At 37.3% G+C, this 21,284-nt stretch overlaps 2 protein-coding genes across 2 annotated transcripts; one reads left to right on the forward strand and one right to left on the reverse strand.

Moving 5' to 3' along the window:
* The first annotated feature begins 132 nt into the window (after positions 1 to 132).
* LOC113667160 (biogenesis of lysosome-related organelles complex 1 subunit 2) lies at positions 133 to 3,757 on the forward strand. Its single transcript, XM_027182947.2, has 4 exons — positions 133 to 461; positions 1,413 to 1,532; positions 1,829 to 1,933; positions 2,802 to 3,757. Exons 1-4 carry the CDS (start codon positions 236 to 238, stop codon positions 2,831 to 2,833), a joined length of 483 nt encoding a protein of 160 aa, XP_027038748.2. The 5' UTR covers positions 133 to 235; the 3' UTR covers positions 2,834 to 3,757.
* LOC113667213 (nucleolar RNA helicase 2) lies at positions 2,956 to 21,156 on the reverse strand. Its single transcript, XM_089212713.1, has 22 exons — positions 21,002 to 21,156; positions 19,416 to 19,551; positions 18,563 to 18,626; positions 17,861 to 17,945; positions 17,566 to 17,649; positions 16,879 to 16,898; positions 16,590 to 16,664; positions 16,044 to 16,082; positions 15,448 to 15,526; positions 14,599 to 14,695; positions 13,809 to 13,897; positions 12,850 to 12,989; positions 12,225 to 12,284; positions 11,576 to 11,665; positions 10,733 to 10,789; positions 10,211 to 10,315; positions 9,427 to 9,546; positions 8,207 to 8,280; positions 7,644 to 7,803; positions 6,859 to 6,987; positions 5,361 to 5,405; positions 2,956 to 4,596 (listed from the first exon to the last, which is right to left on the reverse strand). Exons 2-22 carry the CDS (start codon positions 19,514 to 19,516, stop codon positions 4,342 to 4,344), a joined length of 1,968 nt encoding a protein of 655 aa, XP_089068839.1. The 5' UTR covers positions 19,517 to 19,551; positions 21,002 to 21,156; the 3' UTR covers positions 2,956 to 4,341.
* Between the last annotated feature and the right edge of the window lie 128 nt (positions 21,157 to 21,284).

Below are 21,284 nucleotides of genomic sequence, written 5' to 3' on the forward strand. Positions count from 1 at the left end.
ACTGCTTCTGCATGTATCCAGTTTCTCTATCCTGTTATTTGCACAAAGGGAATAAATGGCCGCTAGTAAGCTAGAACTTGATGGGCTCTACAAATTGCCACGAGTTGCTAAAAGCAGAAATACCACGAGGCTAAATTTTCTTATTCTTCTCTCTGACCCGTGACACACCTGTCCGTGAGAACCGGGATTTGTTAAATCGAAGAAAAGGACCTGGGAAGCACACTACAGATCCAATATGGCGGATGACACGGAGGCGAAAATGGAACCAAACGCTACACCTCCAAAACACGAAGCTAGCAGTGACGATAAAGACGCACACAATACTTCATATGAATCGAAACCAGAAGAGCCTGTCGAAGGACTAAAATCGGAAGCTTCAGGCGGAGAAGTGATGTCTTTAAAAGACTGCTGCAGGGAGGCCTTCGCCAAGATCACCGAATATTTGAACGGCGAACTAGCTGGTAAGCTGGATTAATGTCATAAAATACGTTCAGATGGTACAAAATTTGCTGTTTACGTATCTTAGAATATTACTATATATGAATAAATTCCAATCGACCCATGAAAACCGATGTCGAAACTGTTGTCAATTGTGAATCGTATGGTCGTTTGTTAACCCCTATACACCTAAGCTAACATCAGTATGTATATTCTCCATACTGTTCTCTATATATTTGCTATGGAGCAAACAAGAAGAGTTTTTCAAACAATCAAGTGCCTCTTTGGCTATCGTGACTATCGTGACGTTAATGTTTGATTCAGGGTAATACTCTTGTGAGAAATTAGATACTAATCTTTCCTAGGAATTAATGAGTTAAGCCGTAGATCTGTAAAAAGATATTCACTTGACACAGTTAATGCGATTGATACTTTTGGGATTGGAATACTACAATTTAGTAGACGCCATGATGGATTTAATGTGATCCCAAGGAGGGTGGGGGGAGGGGGAGGGAAAGGTGTATAGCATCCCATATCTTCATACCTGTTGTGAGCAGGATATCATTATTAGGACTTTGGTGTGTTGCTCTTTTTGTCTGCAGGAAAGTATAATAACTTGAGCAATGACAATTAGTTCCAGACTCCAGACTCGCCTTAAATGTCTCTGTGACAGAGAAATACCTGTCTTGCAGAGCTGATAATGGAGGCCTGTTTGCAGGCTATCCACCTTTTCTTTTCCTATTTTTCCCCTTTTTGTAAATTAAAATAGCCAATTTTCTGAAGCAAGTAGTGATTTTTTGTTTACACTCTACCATGGTTTCTCCCAAAAAAAAAAAAAAAAATGGTGAGAACTTTACCCAACACCCTCTGATGACTTCAGCTCATTGCTAAGCATTCGCTAATTAGGATCATGCTGTATAGGTTGCTTCTCCAAAGATTACTCTGACCATTTCCTAATTTTATATTGTTGTTAGGTTCAATACAAGATTATGTTCTTCTTGAAAAGCTGAATAAGCTGACAATTACAAAGTACAGTGAAATGTCAGACACTGCAAAGACACTTATCACAGTCATGGAGGAATTAGACAAGAAGTGTAAGTTCTTCACTGCAAAAATCTCTAACTTTTTCATGACTTAGCTGTGATAAAAATAAAATAGACTGTAAGCAAATTAAATTTGCACAGGGGGTAATCCATTCATTGATATATTTTCCATTTTTACATTATGGTCTAAACTAAAAAAGATAAACAAATTGTTGATTGATGTTCCCTGCCTTTTCCCTGATTTTTTCCTAACCTGTGGCAACTTTGTGTAACAAATATGTTGTTGTAAGAGAGGAAAAAGAACTTCTAACAACAAAATAATATGATTTATGAAATTTCCTTTTAAGATAAAAACCTGGAACCATATTTAGAACAGATCGACAAGGTAGAGGAAAGTGTTGCAAGCCTCGAACAAGCCGCGTACAGACTGGATGCTTACTCTAAGAGACTAGGTGAGGAAGAATGTTAAATTATAGTGGTTGATACGAAAGCAGTTTCCAGTCCAATAACAAATTAAAGTGATCCTGGATTGATTTATTTTTGCTTTGCTTTGCTTTGTGATTGGTCTTCAAAATTCACACCACCATCTCCACCAATCAAATGCAAAAATAAAACTAATCTCAATTTGGTCACCACATTTTCATGCACCTCAGGCAGGTTGTCTGTTTTTAAACTGTGATTTCTTATTGGTTAATAAGAGAAGCTGTGTTCTGATTGGTAGATGTAATAACTTTGAAGTTGGTTTTTCAACACTCAGTTGAAAACTGCTCTATGGGCAAGTAAAACTTTGTTGTTTATTACATGAAGGTTTAAACTCTTTCCCCGGCAATATCTCACCACTAACTCTTGTTACAGTCTTCCATAAGTTTGTGATGTCAGTTTAGAGAATTTGGTCTAGGATCAACTTATAATCCCCCGACATTGACATTAACATTCTTCTTTAATCTCATCATATGTTTGCTTGAAAAATATTTTGATACTGTAAAGAATTCTGTCCTGATCACTCATGGGACAAGGGTAAAATCGTCTAATTGTTGGGTAGAAACACACAGAATTTTCCCCAACAAGGGGAAGACCCTCCTCAGTTGCAAGTAGGAAATATGAATTGGGAAGGGGATGCGATGTTTTGGTATTTGTGGGTCCAAGAGCATGGGAAAAAAAGAAGCCTGCTACAAGGTCGTGGGAAGTGGTGTTGACCGAAAAAATGGAAATTCCATTGTTAGTTTGCCAAAATTGTTAATCATTCCCTGCCACTGGTCTGAATATGGAGCGAATGATGAATGTAATGGCCCTTATAATCTTTTTCCCATTTGTTTACAGAGGCTAAATTCAAGAAGTTGGAAAGAAGGTGAATGGAAATTTGAATGTTCTTCAGGATAAAGAGTTAGAATTTAGACACGAAAACAAGATTACTCCAGACAATTTCTACAAGAAAAGAGGTAACCTGACATGGGTGAATTGATAGAGGACTGGGTACCAGAAAAATGTTTAACATTTAATTGTGACTAGACAATATTTATAATTATGAAGTAACTGTGAGAGTAAAAGCACACTGATTGGCCACAGACGTATTATTTATGGCTCTAGTAAAGCCATGGAATATTGAAGTTTATTTTATAAAAGCAATTGACTGCACTCTCTATTGGTTTACCATGTAATAACCCTCAAGGGATGTTGGAAGCTCACTCAATGTGGAACACCCAACATACCAAGTGGTTTACTATGCCAGTGAACCGATAAGAGTGCAGTCTATTACTTAAAGAATCAGTACAGTGTCGTGAAGACAGGTTAGGAGAATATGATAAGTTTTTAGTTAAAAGGATTTGGTGGGGAGATGCCTTAGTGGAGTGTAGATGCACAGTTTTGTACAAATGGCGCCCTTAATATACTCTTGGGAAAATGGGAGAGAAAACCTGTTGAGTAAATACACAGAAGAAAAATTTCAATATCTGATCTCTCTAGGTAGCTTAAATTTTTCCAAACATTGTCAAAAGTGGGATGGCAAAACAAACCTTGTAGCCTCCCTTTTAAGCACCAAAATTCAAAGTCCTACCGTTCTTATTATACAGCTAAGAACTTAAGTTACTATCTCATCTACGTCATTATCTAAGAAAATGCACACCCACCCCTCCCCTAACCCAACAACAGTCAACTGACAACAAGTTAGGGGGGGGGGGGGCTAGGTGTGCAGTTGCTCAGATACATTGATCCTTTTTGTTCATAACCGAAGTGTATTTGCGTGTTTTACTTGAAATAAACCTTAAAACTAGGCGGCACTGAACGTTTCGTTTTCCTTTCCATTGGATGTTTGGGCTCAAGATTGAACTTTCTCATCACCAGGTTTTGTAAATGCGTTAACTTTACCTAAGGTCACCCGGATAAACCACCAACTACCACATTATCTGCGAATTGAGCGGCAGAAAATTTATTGGTGAGCTTCTAGCAGAGTGGGGAAAGTCGCGCTCAAGTTAATAGCGAAATTAAACTAATATGCTAGCAGTTCTTTTTTTCAATAATAACATACACCTTTCAGTAAGTTATTCAAATACTAATTTACGTAAGGTAAAATAATTTTAGTAAAAAGCTTATAGTAACTTTAGAAACAGCGTTTGCAATATGGACTGAACCTTCAACAATGTCTTGATTCCTTTCAATACGAAGCCAAGAAATATTCATGAAAGGAATCTGATTGAAATGATCACTGAACACAAGAAAGAAATTATTCACAGGAAAATTCGATCAAATAATATGCTTTAAAGCTAAAACCTCGTTTGGAGGAACCAGCTGAAATTTAACGCCCTGCGTGAATGAAACCTGACTGTCCTTCCCAAAATTTCACAGCCACAGTTCGTTTGAGTCGTTACTGCCACCTTTTCAGAACTTCTGACGTTCTTCCAAATTCAGAAGATCTTCGAAAAGACTGTCGTCCACCATAACTTTCACGTCTTTCACGAAAACCGCCTGTCTTTGCACCAAATCTTCGATCCATTTCACCGTAACTGCGAATCGACCTCGTATCTCTCGTGTCACTGCGTTGCGGTCTTTGCCTCAACTCTGGCAGTTCAGATATTTTCTCTACAGCAGAAATTCTCCTTTCCTTAAGAAGATTTTCAACCTAAGCGTAAAAAAAGAAATTATCTCATATAAATAAGGTAAGAGGATTGCAAAGGGGGATCCTGTTTCACGCACAAAGTTCAGAAAAATTCACGCTTCACAAATACTTAAAACTGCATTTCACGCGTCGTAGATTAAAAAAGAGAAAACTTCAAATTTCTCATCTTGTGTACAAGATTTCAAGGAAAGGTTTCTTAAGATTTTTCCAAAACGAAAGATAAATCAGTTTATTCTATTTCGTTTCCCAATATTTCCTTTTGATTGAATTTCATTAAAAAAAAAAAAGCGTCTCGATCTTGATAGTAAATACGGCAAAAAAGAGATTCCATATTGTTGTGCGTCTGTTTGCCAATAGATCACGGATAACGTCAAAAAGTGCCAAAGTACAAAGCGCAGCCGCATTTTCACGTCTTCTATGATCTATTACTGTACAGACCCACAACAACACAGAATCTGTTTGTTGATATGATAAAAACACGGAACAATTGTCAATGATGACGCCATCTTTGCATCTGTCCTCCATTCGATCATAAATGCGAATCAATCGAAATGCGTGCGTAGTTCAGCTTCTTATATAACAATCTCAAGATCACAAGCGACGAAGTCATTAGCAGTATGGATATTCTGCTTCCCATTCTGTTGATGTGATTTTCATTACACCATAATCGTAGCTCTGTGCATCTGAAAACGGATTTGACTCTGATTCCTTCGCTTGAGAAAACCAGCCTTTGAGTGATGAGGCACGATCAATTATTCCCAACTTACCCCCATTAAATCTTCGAGATGATCAGGCACATCCATTACCACACCCTGTCGAGTACACGGCAAATACAATACTTCAGTGAAATTCGTGGAAAAAAAGAATTACAAAATGTCGATATCCCCCCCCCCCCCCACGAAAAAAAACACAATAAAGCAATAATGCACCACGTACTTTGTATTAACTAGCTTCGTATGATTCGAGAGTAACCGCAAAGCTCAGATAGCAATTATCAAATACAGAGGAGAGTATGTCAGTTAAGGGTATTAAGCAGAAGAGATTAATTTGTTAAAAAAAAAAAACCCGTCATCGTCCTTATATTCAGCGAGGCTTCTAAAGATAAAATAGAAATACAATTTCCAGGCAGAGAAAGCAAAACCAATTCTGAAAATGTTTTTTTATCCCTGAGTTATTTCTACCGCTTTGATAACTATGGAATTGGAGTGGGTACAAAAATTCTTCTGTGTAACTATATTTTTGGAAAAACATCAAGTCAGACTGGGGTCCAACAAATTTTACCACATGGGGCGGTTCATTCAACGAGATCGAGCGAAAATAGACCTTACTCGCCTTGTTATCTTACTGTTTCGTAGGAGACCATTTGACGGTACTCTAGGGATTACAATCTAAACACATTACTCAAATTCACGCCTGGATTCAGCCTTCAAATTTAAGAGAAGGAATAAGACCTCCCGAGGATTTAACGCGATCTGTACTGGACAATTGGTATTTAGCTCAAATAAGGTTTATCAACCTTTGGACTCCTGAGAGTGACTTGCATCTAACTTCTCATTACAATATCACTCATGAATCAAAGGTCAAGGTAGGAGAATAAAGGAACTGATAAGCAAACAAAGAAGCTCTTTATTGTTCAACAAATTCTCCCTGTCAGCACCTTGCGAAATGTATCGAGAATAGTATGAAGAATATGTAAACTGGTGCTGGGTCGTAACGGGTTTAATAAGCATGTAGAGTACATCGGCTAAAATAAACAATCACAGCGCACGTGATTATTGAGAGATACGACAAGTCAGGGCGTGAAATTGCGCCTAATACAGGCGCCAATGCGACTAAATTTTTCACTTTGGCGACCAAATCCTGAAAATTAGTCGCCAAATTGGCGACTAGAATGTTTTATCATAACCTTTCCAAGAGATATAGTGAATTAAACTTCGTCGTTAAGTTTGTTTCCAAAACGCAGCACATGCATCCCTATCGATAACTAGACGCCATCTTGGATTTAGTTGAGCTTAAGCGTTGTATATCAACCATCCAAGTGTCCACTTTGTAGCTCCTTAAAGATCTTTTCCCTAACTTAATTTTTGAGGGTCAATCTAGAACTCTGACAGCGTAAAAAAAGGTTTTGTTTGTCTTTGAAAATGGCGACCAACTTTTTTTGACTTGGCTACCACTTTGAAGAATTTAGGAGCCAAGTGGCTATCAGAAAAAAAAAATAATTTCACGCCCTGACAAGTGATGTAACACAAATCAAATGCTCCTTACCATACTGTCCTGACAGAGTCTCATGTTGCGCACATGTCTTTTTATCTCTGGGAACGTTTCCAGTGCCTTCCATATGAAGCCTGTTCCAGACATCTCCAAACGAGATTTCAATGAGTAGGTGATGAAACCCTGGGACACGAAACGAAAACAAATCGAAACAAAAGAAAAAAAGCAACGACCAGGATTGAGTTATATGAAACTTCTGTCACTCTCCTCACGATCTCACTACACTAAATGGGTGACACGAATAGCTTAAAATAACTTCTCGGCTAAATAGTGTTATCTTGATTAGTGAGCGCTCTAGGAGAGAAGTATCAATCAGAGTTTTGGGAGTTAAGAAGGCTCTGAAGCCTAATTATTTTCTGAACAATTTAACATCAATACTTTGACTAAAATCCATCACAAACTTTTCAGTGACTGCGCACGATTGGTCTAAATGTGTCACGTGACTGGATATTACCAGACTTGTATCGTAAGGTGACGCGAGTTTTCACGACCAATCTTGGAGGACTCTTCAATTCAAGTGAAATAGCTTGACGCTCTACAAAGCTGCATTGTAAGGTAATGGTTTGAGGGTGGCTATTCCTGAAGAGAACCTCCATCTTGACCGGCGTTTCTTCAACCCGTGCGGAAGTCATCATCACATTCAGCGCCACCTGGGATAATGCCTTCCCACATATTGTTGAATCGCCAGTCAATGTCGGCCTTAACGGGGTGGAAATAGTCCTTGTAGGACAAATCAACTCTCACTACCGGCTTAATAACATTTACTGCACAAAACACACCTCTTCGCCTGTTATGAGAGAACGCGATTTGATCTCTTTCGTGTTGGAGATGTGCGCCAGTGCAGCTGCTAATGCTTCAACAGCTCCAAGTTTTTCCACAAGCGCTTGAGCAAAATCTCGGAACTTCTCCACCACATCAGGAGAAATTTCCTCTATAAACCTGGCGAAGAGAATGATGATCGCATCAAACGTATAAAAAGTAATTCTCTCAGCTAGATAAACGTAGCATGAAAAAGAGACCAAGGCCTGAAGGGTAGACAAACCACAACGATGCAAACGAGTTCGAGCACACACTGAATACACAGTACATATTCAGCCATCAAACAATCAGGGCCAGAAGTAAAAACACCTGAGGAATTATGGGGAGACAAAAGCTGGAGGGGGACGGGTGGGTGGAAAGGTTATGTGCTTTGGAGTGGAACCCGTCCAAGAAAAAAACAGCTATACCCAGAGTGATACTCTTTTTCCCCTCATGCTATGGAAACCGGGGCAACTTCTGACGGAAATCTTACCCTTATTTATTTTAAGGGGTGTCTTTAGGATTCAAAAAAGTATGTTCTTACCTTTCTGCATCAGAAGCAGACGCCTTAATGATATCGTCTGCTGATGGAGGTGTAATGCGCTTAAATTTGATACCCTGAAATAAATAGATTAACTTGTCAATGTATCAACAAATAAATGACTATACAAAACATGAAGGTAAAAAAGTTTGAACCAAATACGTTATTAATCAATCCCCGTGACAAACAATAATATCCATACAGCGTGTATTAACCCCTTAACTCCTATTAGTGACCAAGACCGAACATCTCCTTACAATATCAATACAGTATCACGCAAAAGAGTGATGAGAACAGGGAAAGTATCAATTACGGGATTATCAGTTGATCCAACTCCAAATTCTCGGAACTAACGTCATAAGAATTGTATGGAAGTCAGTAAGGAGAATCGCTGATGAGATCTTAGGAGTAAAAGGGTTCAGGGACCAGTCATTGATCATCGCCTGAGGATGGGGAGGTCGGAGTATTTTGGATGTAGCACGATCAAATTTACCTAATCCCCCCATAAGGTTCTGTACCATTCTCATGGTACCCCCCTCCCCCTTCAATGGCAGTCAACTAGCAGTCAATTTTCTATATTATTTTTTTATATACGACCGATCCTTCCTCTGTTCCCCTTAAAACCACGTGATCCCCCTGATTCTCCACAGTCCCCCTTTACACACTGTTGGCGACGACTGATCTCCCCTCTGTTCCCCCTAAAAACCACGTGATCCCCCAAAATCCTCCAGCCCTTGACGGATCGCTAAGAATAACATATGTAACCTTTAAAGGATCTGAATAATTAACACTTTCGACTGAACTACAAAACATCAACACACAGCGTTATTTCTTATGCGTAATAAAATGATATCTAGTGAAATCTAAAATGAATATAAAGCACAGATTAATTTTTCAAGATTACAAATTGTTTAGTCTCTTGGAAATTCACTTGTTTATATCTAATCCAAATTGTACTCTTACTCATTTGATAACCCAAGAAAAATTAATGTTTAGATCTGCTGTTTGAACCCCAAGCTGCACATTTAGTCACCTAGCCCCGCAGAAAAAAAAAGGAAAAAAAAACTTGTCGTTGCAAACCCTCCAAAATCACAAATTTGCGAAATAGCAATTCTGAAAACTCTTTATGCCACACCGCCAGCGACTTAAAGTTACTTACAGGAGGAACATGCTATTGAATGTGCCCAAAACTAAACTATCAATAACTTCAATGATACACTTACAGTACTTTTCTCCACTGCACGCAACTGCGCCAGCTGAGCTGGACCGTGAATTACAACGCTTACTCCATTACGGCCGGCCCTACCCGTTCTTCCCGAACGATGGATGTACATGTCAAGATCCTGAAGGGACACAAAAATTAACCCTTTAATTCCCAAGATCTGAATGTTAATTCTCCGCTCTCGCTGCTTCACCTTTTCTTGTAAATCGGTCAATCGATTTGGCGTTAGATCAAGATAACAACTTCTACCTGATAAGTTTGATTATTCTTAGCAACAGTTTGCTGGATTACGTGTGGATATTACAGGAAGAATTTACATGTTAATCAATTCTGAGAGTTCAAGGATTAATATGCAATATCTTTGTAATCATAAAAGTTGGTTGAGAAAGCAAAGCATAAAGTGTTTTCTAAGTAAAACGAGATGCAAATGACGACAGAAAAAACAAAACGAAAAGAAAAAGTAATTTTGGTGCGTCGAGGTATCGCTAAAATTGCTAAGTGCATCATGATTGGTCACTTTGGCGGGCCGTTAATTTAAAGCTAGGTTTGTCTCCACAAAATAGCTCGATATTTATCACCAATTTGTCCTACCTTTAGTGGCTAAATACGAGTTTGTTATCTCCAAATTGCGTGTTATGATCTGAATTACGATTTCGACGGAATTGACTCGTTTTGGATACCGAGAGGTCGCGAAGGACAGCCAAAAGAGAGCTTAATGAATGACAGTTAGAAAACTGAACTGAAGGAGCCAGAAAATAATGTAGAGAATGTTCTTTCACACTCACCTTTGGTGGTTGCGTTAGAACAACCAGGTCCACTTCAGGAATATCCAAACCTCTTGCTGCAACATCTGTGGCTACAAGACACCGTACTTTTCCCTCGCGAAAACTCTAACGACAAACAATTCGTTGGGAAAAAAAAAATCAGTGTTTGGGCAAAATGGAGAAATTTTAACCCTTTACACCATAAGATCAGTATGAATATTCTCCATTCTGTTTTCTATACACTTCCTAAGGTGCTGATAAGGAGATTTTGGTTTACAATCAAGACCTCCTGTACTTGTTGATCATTTCCAATATTCTCATGACCTTAATGTTTGATTTAGGGGTGATACTATAGGGAGAATTTAGATGCTAGTCACTCTTGGGGGTTAAAGGGTTAATTGAGAAACCTTACAAATCAAGGACTGTTTTACTTTGGTTCACCCTCACAAAAATGACACATCATCGCAAAAAGCAACATTTAAATGTATATTTTCCTGGACACCCTTAAATTCATAATACAGTTAGGCACGACAGGAAACATACCCTTAAGGTTATCTCTCGCTGTTCTTGATTAATATCTCCATGAAGAACTTGTGCATCCTAAATATAACAAAAATAGCAGGATCATAGATGTTACACTACTAGTATCAGAAAGACACAACAATTACGATGGAACACCGTTAACTTTTGTAAAATGATAAAGTTTAAAAAACAAAGACCGTAGCGGGCTCTCCAAGTCAGCAGTCTGTGTCACATATGCAGGCTAATGTAGTGTGTGTAACTGCGTTATAACTAGTGCCTTTGAGTTCTCGAGAAGTTTGATTGACGGGTGCCAGGAAGGGAGGCTCATTGCTTGTTTAAGTGGATTTTTGACAGCAATGGGGAGGCACTCTATCATGAGGTTGGCTGACTGCACCAACTTCCGCGCAGAGTTTCAAAGGAAAACATGAGAAACAACTGCTGTCTCGAAAAATAAGCAAACGAAAATTGAAACGTTCATAGAAACCTGTACTGGAAAGGACATAAAAATAGGGAAAAGGAAAACTCGAGACTTTTCGAACAAAAAGTTTATTCAAGTAAGACGTGTCCTGTTGAGTTACCGTTTTGTTTAGAGCTTTATCAAAAAATGTTTTGCGCTTCTAAAACACCCTGACTTACAAGGCTGTGCAGTTGAGACAACTTGGTTCTGACAACCTGAAAGCACGCCACTAAGTCATTACAGCGTTTGCAAATGCGCAGACGTTTGACGGCTGTGTTCTGCAGGGCAACCGTTAATCTGAATTAAGCATTGATTTTAGAGGAGCAAACCCCTCAAATCAAAATTATACTTAAGAATCTTAGCTTTAGAATTTGACACCAGTGAGCCTGCCTAAAACTATAACATACTTGCTTGAGGACAGAATTCAATCCCAAATAGCTTGCTTCGTTCCTTGTTTCGGTAAAAATGAGCGTTCGGCTGTGGGCGCCGCAGTATACCTGAGGTGAAGAGAAAAAAAACAAAGATGTCCTAATGTCAGAGAACATCAGTAACATAACCGAGATGTTAGGAACGCCCTGATTGGTCAAAAACCTATCACTTATTGCACCGATAACCCATTGAAAACATTTAAAGTTTATTTCATAACCCATTGTCTGCCCGCTGAAGTTAAGAACAATTAGCTACAGGAGATACTAAACTGGTACAAAAACAGCAATCAATCAAATAATTTCATTCTAGCGCACAAATGGCTGAACGCGGAAGGCAAGAAGAGTTAATTTGAGGGTTTTATTAACATTTGCCGTAAACATCATGCTTAACTCTTGCAAGTTACAGCTGTAAGAGTGACCATCATCCAATTTCTCCTTACAGTAATAATGCTGAATCATTCATTAAGGTCATGAGTGTAATGGAAAAGATCATCAAACTAAGAAGCTTTGATTGTGAAACAAATTCTCCTTGTCAGTACCAAAGAGAGTGTATAGGGAAGAGTAGGGAGAAAATGAATATTGATGTTGGGGTGTAAAGGGTTTTAAAATCTCTCTGACTTTCACAAACCTGGACAACGTCACTTATTACGGAAGCCAAGTTATCCTTGTTGGCCTGGACTGCCAAGTGCTAGAATATATAAAAAAAATCAAATCTGATCAGTACGGTACTACGAAAATCACCATATGTTAGTTATGCTAAAATAGTTGGTGTGCATAACTCAAAATTGGCACAAGACTTCTTTGCGCTTCTGCTACTAAATAATACAAACTGTCTGAACTGAAAATTTTTAGCGCTTGCTTACGAAAGCTGGTCGCAAACGGGGGTTCGATTTCAAAGAGCCTGCGGCCGCAAACAAAGTTTTAGTAGCCGCAACAAACTTTTACAGTAGACGAGAACAATTCATACCTTGCCTGAGAGGTTATCACATGATAGCAACAAGAAATAAAAAAGAAAAAACAACAACAAGTAAACACGAAAAACGAAAAAAAACAAACAAAAAAAACAAACAAACAAACAAAGCAAAGGCAAAACACTCCTTATTGGAGAACAAATCCAAAACGAGGGAAATTTGAATGAAGTTGTTTTGTTTTGGGTGTCCTGGAAGCAAATTGAACTTGCGTTTCGTCGATGTGTTAAGGTAACAAGTGATTCCGACCTACAAAGGATAAGAAATTAAGATAAACATATCTACCTGCACAGTTTCAGCTGCCTTCAGTGACTGTGTCCCGATAAGATCCACTACTTTCTTGTCTTCACTCATATACTTTTTGGCTGTATTGTGAACCCATGATGGTAATGTTGCACTATACAACAATGCTTGAGGCTTCTCCCCTAAAATGAAACACACACGAGATGAGTCAAGAGAAGTGCAATGTTACTGCCGCCAAGCTAGCTGAATTAGAAATGTGCCAGACGGACTAGACGGGAGAGTCCGACCCCCAGAAAAATCGATACTAAAAGTTTTATTACAACTGGTGTTGGCGCGAATCTACGAGGGAAATATAACAAATACTTCAATCTGATTGGCTTAGCTACACGCTACGGCGCACACATATGGCGTGACATACTTGTACATTATCATTATTGAAGAGGAACGTTTGTCTGTCTCAATGACTGTGAATATATGAAAGTAATGTGAACTGCGGTTTAAGTAATGAATATGAAAGCGATCTTCGCAGTAATTATCACTACTTGGGCAGTAGTGAAATAACAAGGCCTTGAAAAAATTCAGGCCCATGCGGGATTTGAACCCATGACCTCTGCGATACCGGTGCAATTCTCTACCAACTGAGCTAACAAGCCAACAGGAAGCATGTCATTATGTTGGTAGCTGGTAGAGCACTGCACCGGTATCGCGATGGTATTCATTACTGCGAAGATTTGCCCATATCATTGTTCAGTTTTGAACGACTTACAGGTTTACTTTATTTGCAAATCCTTGGAAAATGTTTTTTTCTCAGGTGAGGACTATAAATCGAAGGAACCTTCTCTACGTTGCCAGCGTTAATGGTTTGTTGAGGACGTAAGATATATTGATAATATACAACCAATTTTATCTCTTTCCCTCCCGTTACGCACTGTTTTGAAATAACTAACTTGCTTCAAGTCAATGCACACGCTCGAACTTGTAAAATGTCTATTTTCAATTACCGTAGCTGTATGATTCTTGAAGAATGTCATCAACAACGTCTGAAAATCCCATATCTAACATCCTGTCAACTTCATCGATGACCACATACCTATAAAACATTATGATTACGTTATGATTAAAAGAAAACCGTAACACCGGTTGCAAGATGTAGCGGCAATTTAACAATAAAGTCGATCCAATATTAGGCAGTCACCAACGGGGAATAGCAAGGTGACCGCTTACCATAGGTTTTACATAATAGGGGTCAAACGCGATAAAAAATGCCATTTCATCTTAACCATAACACTAACAAAAGTTTAAATGAGGCCTTAAACCACTATTAAATTGATGTTATAATCTTATAAAAAACCAAATATTCAACGATCATAACAGTCCTAAGAAGAAAAACAATCTGCAATGCGTTGAGGACATTTGAACACAAAGTGCTAACACTGATTTCGGGAGATACCCAAGAGGTAAACATGGAATAAATTTCACTTTAGAGATTATAGTTAGTCTTATTTGGGGAGTTCTCTTTAAGTGACCGTTCATTACAGGTGGAGGACAAAACAAACAGACTGTTGGGACTTAGTAAAGGGCGAGCAAGACCAGAGGTGAAAGTTTCAGTAGCAAAGGAGAAAGAATTTCGAGACTTTGACAAACAACTGATTAATACAGCACCGCTTAAGACAGGTTCGATTGTAGCTCTACTTGATTCATACTCCACAATACTTCAAATACTTCTTGGAAGTCATTATGGGTGAACAAAGTGTGATTTTCTTTTCGTATACAAGAAGAATTCAAAATTACCTCAACTCTCTGAGGTTTAGACTTCCATTAACCACGTGATCCATGAGTCTTCCTGGTGTTCCAACTACAATATCCAGACCTCTTTCAATTGCATCAGCTGCCGAAGTCAATATAACAAAAAACAAATTAGTGATCCTAAGTTACAATTATTGCCCATCAAAACAAGAACAACATTTAAATGACAAGTCACATCCATACTCATGTTCATTGAATTGCAATCAGAGTATCAAGGTTAATGAAGAGTTTGGCCACCATCTTCGATTTTTACAACTGAGGAAGGCTAAAGAGAGTCTGTACTGTAGATGGAGAGCCACCTTAACCCTTTAACTCCCATGAGTGACCAAGAAATAATTTCTCCTAACAGTATCAATATGATATCAAGCAGACAAGTAATGGGAAAAGAAAAAAAATTAGGGGATTATTGATCCATCCATAACCAAATCCTCCAACCTGACATCATTAGAATTGTATGGCAGACAGTAAGGAGAATTTCTAATGAGATCTTGGGAGCAAAGGGGTTAATTACCTAGACCCAGTTGTTCGAAGACCATTTAGCACTAAACCAAGGTTAAATCTTAATTCTGGTTTCTTTATTCCTTTGTTCCCAAGTAAATTTACATTTACAGTTCCATTTTAGTTCATTTATTTCTTAGTGAGAAGTTTGGCCATCATTTTCAATTTTCACAATTGAGAAAGGTTGGAGAGAGATGGAAATTCCTGACTTAAACATGGTAGCTCAGAGAAAGATTGTGAACTAGTAATGCCAACAAGCTCTCTCTTACAAGCTGTCTACAATGATAGAGGATGAGATCAAGGTTATTTACATCTGTCAACTGTGATGTCACTTACCTTGGGGGCCGACTGGAACTCCTCCATAAAAGCAGCCCACTTTCAGACCTGATTTGAAATAGTCAAATTCACCACCAATCTGTAAAGATAAAGTAAAGGGGGTTCAATTTACTTGTCAGTGTCAATAGATTAGCTGTGAGTTACAAAAACTAAAAAATGTTTCTTCCAAACTCATAAAATTTTATCACAAACAAATAGGAATGAGGTACTTCACTTCAGAGAAAAATGAAATGTAAATCAGAAATTTTATGATCAAAGCTTTCAAAAATATAACAGACTAACACAAAGAGATCCAAATTCAAGTGAAGCTACTTAACCCTTTACACCTTAACATCAATATTCATATTCTCCATACTGCTCTCTATACATTTACTTAAAGGTGTTGACAAGGAGAATTTGTCTAACAATCAAGAGCTTCTTCAGTTGGTGATCAGTTCTTTTATTCTCCTGACCTTAATGTTTGATTCAGGGTGATATGGTACAGAGAAATTAGATGCTGGGAAAAGTTAATGAAAGGCTAGTGAAAGTTATTTAAAATGACAATTATTATAATTGCAATTACATGTATTTTGAGAATTAAAAATAAAGATTCCTACCTGTTTACAAAGTTCCCTTGTTGGTGCCAAAACCAACACCTACAACATACAACAAGTGTTTGAATGTTCTCCTAATTGATTTCTATTTTTTGCTGATTATTAGATGTTTGAAATAGACAAGACTTCCATTCAAACGCACTTGCATTTTAATTTTGTAACTTTTCCTCTGTTCTCTAATAAACACACCGTTAGGGACACATAAGGTTGAACTCTATTTTATGCTGAAGGATCTTCATGTACCTTCATGTACATACATAAAATTCTCTTCAAATTCAGTAAAATTGATTGACCTATTGGATTAACAAAGCAGCATAAAATTGGAAAAGACCTCATCAAATAGGAGAATGCTATTACAAGAGCTAATATCCTGAAAATGTGCTAGGGTGAACCTGAGCCTCCCGAGAAACATAAGGCCTACCAGGCCTGTGAAACTACCTGCCTGCAAATCTTAAGTAACCATTAATTTTGTACTACATTTTAAAAGAAACACAGTAAACTCAGGTTCTTAAGGAAGTCTTAATGTCTTCTCAGAGCCTTTGAACATACCTTTGGAGCTTGTCTATAAGATTCAGACCGATTTTCTAACTTGAGTTTTTCAATTAGAGGTAATATAAAGGACAGCTGTGAAATAAAGAACATAAATATCATCAACACGAAGCTAAGGCCAAAATTTTAATGTTTCATGTTTATTTTAATTTATCTTCACACAAGATTTTATCTCTGAAGATAGAAAATATGGACATGTCATTGGAATCCTGGTTGTAATTTTATTTGTGCTCCAGTCCATTTGGTACTTGCAATTATTTAAATGATAACAAGACAATTTTCCACTTACTGTCTTCCCAGTGCCTGTCCCTATTTAACATGAAAAATATATTTATTAAATGAGTCACAAATTTGTCCTCATATGTAACAAAACTAAAATAAAGTAAAGAAATTGACCAAACTCCTGCAAAAAAGCCTCAAAACAAAATTGTGCCTTAGATGAAGCTAAAACCTTTTAGGCCAGCAATTGCTTGTTAGAGCACAATGGGCACTCCTCAGCTTAACATATGTAACCCTTTAACTCCCAGATCAAATTTGTCATTCTCTTTACTGTCAACCATACAATTCTTATAATGTTAGTTCAGAGTATTTAGTATTGGATCAACTAATTATCCCCAAATTGATCTTCTTCTTTATTCTCATCACTTGTATGTTTGATATTGTATGATGTTGTGAGGAGAAATTCTGTCTTGGTCACTCATGGGAGGGAGTCAGAGGGTTAAAAAATTGTTTGATATTTACTATCTGGGAGGCACTCATTCAAGCCCCATTTTTTCTAAAGGTTTACAGTTTTGTAATTTCTGTAACTGAACTTCAACTGAATTATGTAATTTAAAATTGTCAATGATCATCCACTGGTCAAGATAAGACATTTTCAGCATGCTACTAGTAAATAATTTCATTTACATAGACTCACTTACTGAATTCACTTTCATTTTGGAATAACATGAAATAACATAAATATTCCTAGACTTACTTGCTTGAGCCATAACATCTTCACCATTATAAATGAAGTCAAACGTCTCACTTTGGATTGGGAAAAGATGAGTAATGTTCTTTGCTGAAAATAAAAATTGCATTGTCAGTTACAAGAAAGTGTTTATGAAAACAAAGCATTTTAAATTTTCGGATTGTGTTTTTCTATAAAAACTGTCATACTACTGCCAGAGTTAGAGCACCACAATCAGTGTAATGTGACCTACATTTTACTTTGGATATGTTCTATGAAAATATACAAAATCTGTCAATCAGAAGAAAAAAATCAATCCAACCTTTCAGAAGCTCAACAGTTTCTTGAGATAATCTAAATTTTGAGAAGTCCCCTGATTCAAGCTCTTTTCCATTTGAATCCACTTCCTAAGAATTCAAAGTAAACTAATATAAATATATTGTATTATACCATTAAAATAAAATTAAATTATGAGTACATGTACCATCAGGTAATTTTCTCCTAATCTCAAAAATTAGTTACCGCTAAAGCTAATGCACCCTGAGCAGGCTTCAATTCAATTTAACACACATATTGGACCAAAATATTCCGTTGAAGAAAGGTGAAAGTTGCCATGAGAGTGGGAAACACAAAAAGTATCCCTGACAAGTGATTTTAAAATTCATGATCTCTTTTTATTTCATTAAAAATCAACATGGTGCTCCTGACAATGTTCATGTTATGGTAGTTTGCAGGACATCTGTTACATGTGAATCTTGTAAATAGCCTAGCTTACAAAAAAGTTCCCTGTAATTCAGTGGTAGAATGCCTGAACAAGAAATCAGAAGATCAGAACTTCAAATCTTATTGAAAGACTTTATTTTTCATTTTTCTTGGTAACACAACCTCAAAAAATGTTAACAATCTCTTGGTTGGTTCCAAGGCTGATAAAAAGTAGAATTTATTTAGTCACTTTCACAATTTTCAGGACAGTATTTGGTGAAACAGGGCATTGTTTTATTGAACTTATCCATAAAATAAGTACCTGTACTTGAGGATGCAACACTGACAGTGCTCTTGGTAGCTGGTAACTGACTGGACTGGGAGACCTGGAGAATAAAACACATTTATTTATTCAAGGACATTTATTTGCACAAAGTCTCATTGGAAAATTTGCAATAAGTGGTAGACATTTGGCAGGTACTGGTAGTAATCAGTCAAGCACTGCTCCTCCAGTTTCACTTTTAACAAAACCAAAGGCTTGCTTAGCTTTCAGTGCATTTGAAGAATCTCAAAAGCCTAAAAAAATCCAACCCTTAGGAGGTGGACAGTTTTGCATACCTACAGTACTGAAAACACCTGTACAGTATCATCTTAGACAAAACCTGTTGCCACAAATCTAGATTACACTCCTACAAGAAATATCAATGATATTTCCCTCTCAAAAAGCACATTTAACCCTCTCCCAATTCAATGTTACTTGAAATAATAGAGAAAATTGATTGCATAAGATGTAACCAACATATAATACAACACTGATTGATGGGGGATGAGGAGGAGAATGTCTGGTCTTAATAGAGACAGTTGCAAATTGACATGAAATTTGTTCAACTGTCTCAACAGTTTTGTCCAGGATTGTAGGTTCTTTTCTGAAAACAAAGAGAAAACTGGAGAGGAAAGTTTGCAACCTTGTTTTTCAACTACAAAAGTGCCACATGCAAACATTCCTTAAATATAACACAATTTATAAATGACCAAAGAAAATTGCAAGGATGATTTTGCCTCAAGCATTTTAATTAGCGAGTAAAGAAATATATTTACAGTGCACAGAAATGAATTTCTGTAACCCTCTCATAAGCCAACTAAAATTAAAGAACAGTGCTGGGCTGGTGTTTTACCTTTTGGTTACAGAATAAACCATTCTCAAACTGTGATTTGATGGATGATTCCTCATTCTTGTTAACAGCAGCATGCTGGCTCTCCTCAGTGAAGCAGACATTTTGGAATTTCACACCCCTTTGGTTGATCTCTGGTTTAAAAACAAAAAACAATTTGTCACCATAATAACTATCAAAAGTACTTAAATTATAATTTAAATTTTCATCGTTAATAATGACAATAATAATTATTTAGTAGTGAACAATCCATGAGGTGACTCTTCCTGTCACTGTTTCTAGGTCACTTTGGAATTTGGAATATTGGTTTCTGTGGAGGTAGAAAAACTGGAGGACTTGGGGAAAAACCCTGCTTCCCAAAAATATATCAATTGATAAACAAATAATTAAATAGTTGGTTGGTTGTTGACAAAGCCTTGACACTTCATGTGGGCTACTAAGGGAATCTAAAAATCTCTATTAGCTAACTATTGCATGACCATCTGCCTAATTTTAAATGAACAAAGGTCACATATGGCTACCCATTAATACTGGATGTGATTATATCCAACATGAGATGGTGCAGTTAGTTAATGTTTCACTATGAAAAAAAGAAATCCTCTCTGAATATAAAGCTGCTTCTTGCAGGGACTTTTGAAGTCAATTGTTCATGACAGTCTTGGATGTTATTTTTCATATATTGCTTATAAGACAGCTAATTTCTAGTTGATGTTTCCCCACGAAAAAGAATCCTTTCTGAATCCAAAGCTGCTTCCTGCAGAAAGTTGTGTGTAAGATTTCCTCACAGCCCATCCTGTTGCAAAGTAAAGCCATAGTCCCTAAGGCAATTTACAGTTTTCATCATTTTTTTCACAAATTGTTCCCTTATTCAAGAACTGCAAACATAGTAAAGCTTAAGGTAAATTTCCACACAGCCTCATACTATTTTAAAACATATTTGTTTTCCCAATGGCAATGTATGGTTTTTGTCATTGTTTTCTCTATCCAAGAACTGAATGTATAATGTAGTATCAGGCTGTGCGGAAATTTTACCAAGCTTGGGGCTGTGCAGAAATCTTACAGTGCTATGAAGTCAATTTAGTTGAGTTCGTTGACAGTTTTAAAATATCTCTACCCCTCTGCAAAGCACACATATTAAACAAGTTTGAGAAGGGCATGCATAAACAAAAAGTATAACGTCCCACCACGCCTTGTCAAAATAATGTAGTTATGCACTCTGGTAAATAAAAAATCAACAGAAGGCTACTCTGAACTACAATCAAATACTTCAGTCAAACGCACATGGATTACCACGTGTTGACATAACTGCGTGCTGCCTCACCGCTTCAGTCTGCGTCAATCTAGCCTGGGTGATGATTTCACTAGAACAATTTATGTACCTAGGATTATCCACTTTGAATCACGATCAATTCTTAACAGTCTTCCACGGCAAAGGCATCACACTTATGCAATACATGCCGAAATATTAAATTTGCCGGTAGGTCGCCATTTTGGCATCATATTGGTCGCTTAAGGATAAAAAAATATCTCTTAAAGGTTAAAAATTTCTCAGTTAAGCAGTGCAGTAAAAATATGGAAAAAAAACCCACCTTCAACACTTATCCTGTTTATAAAAAACCTTTTTTTTTCGTGGTTTCAGTCTAATTTTTCTTGCTAAAAATCATACCCCGCACGTAAAAAGCATGGAGGAGGATGGGAAACTGGGACCAAAACATGTTACGACGGTAGAGTTATGTCGGTAAAGTTCGGAAATTGCTGGACTGCGAGGAATGACCTCTCTTAGATCTGGTTAATCCACGGTTTCCGGGATAAATATTTAAAATAAACGTGGTTTTTGGTTACAAAAGCTTTCATTAAAGTGAAGAATTATTC

Source organism: Pocillopora damicornis, chromosome 1, assembly GCF_964200805.1.
Source record: "Pocillopora damicornis chromosome 1, jaPocDami1.2, whole genome shotgun sequence".
In the NCBI taxonomy this organism is placed as follows: domain Eukaryota; kingdom Metazoa; phylum Cnidaria; class Anthozoa; order Scleractinia; family Pocilloporidae; genus Pocillopora; species Pocillopora damicornis.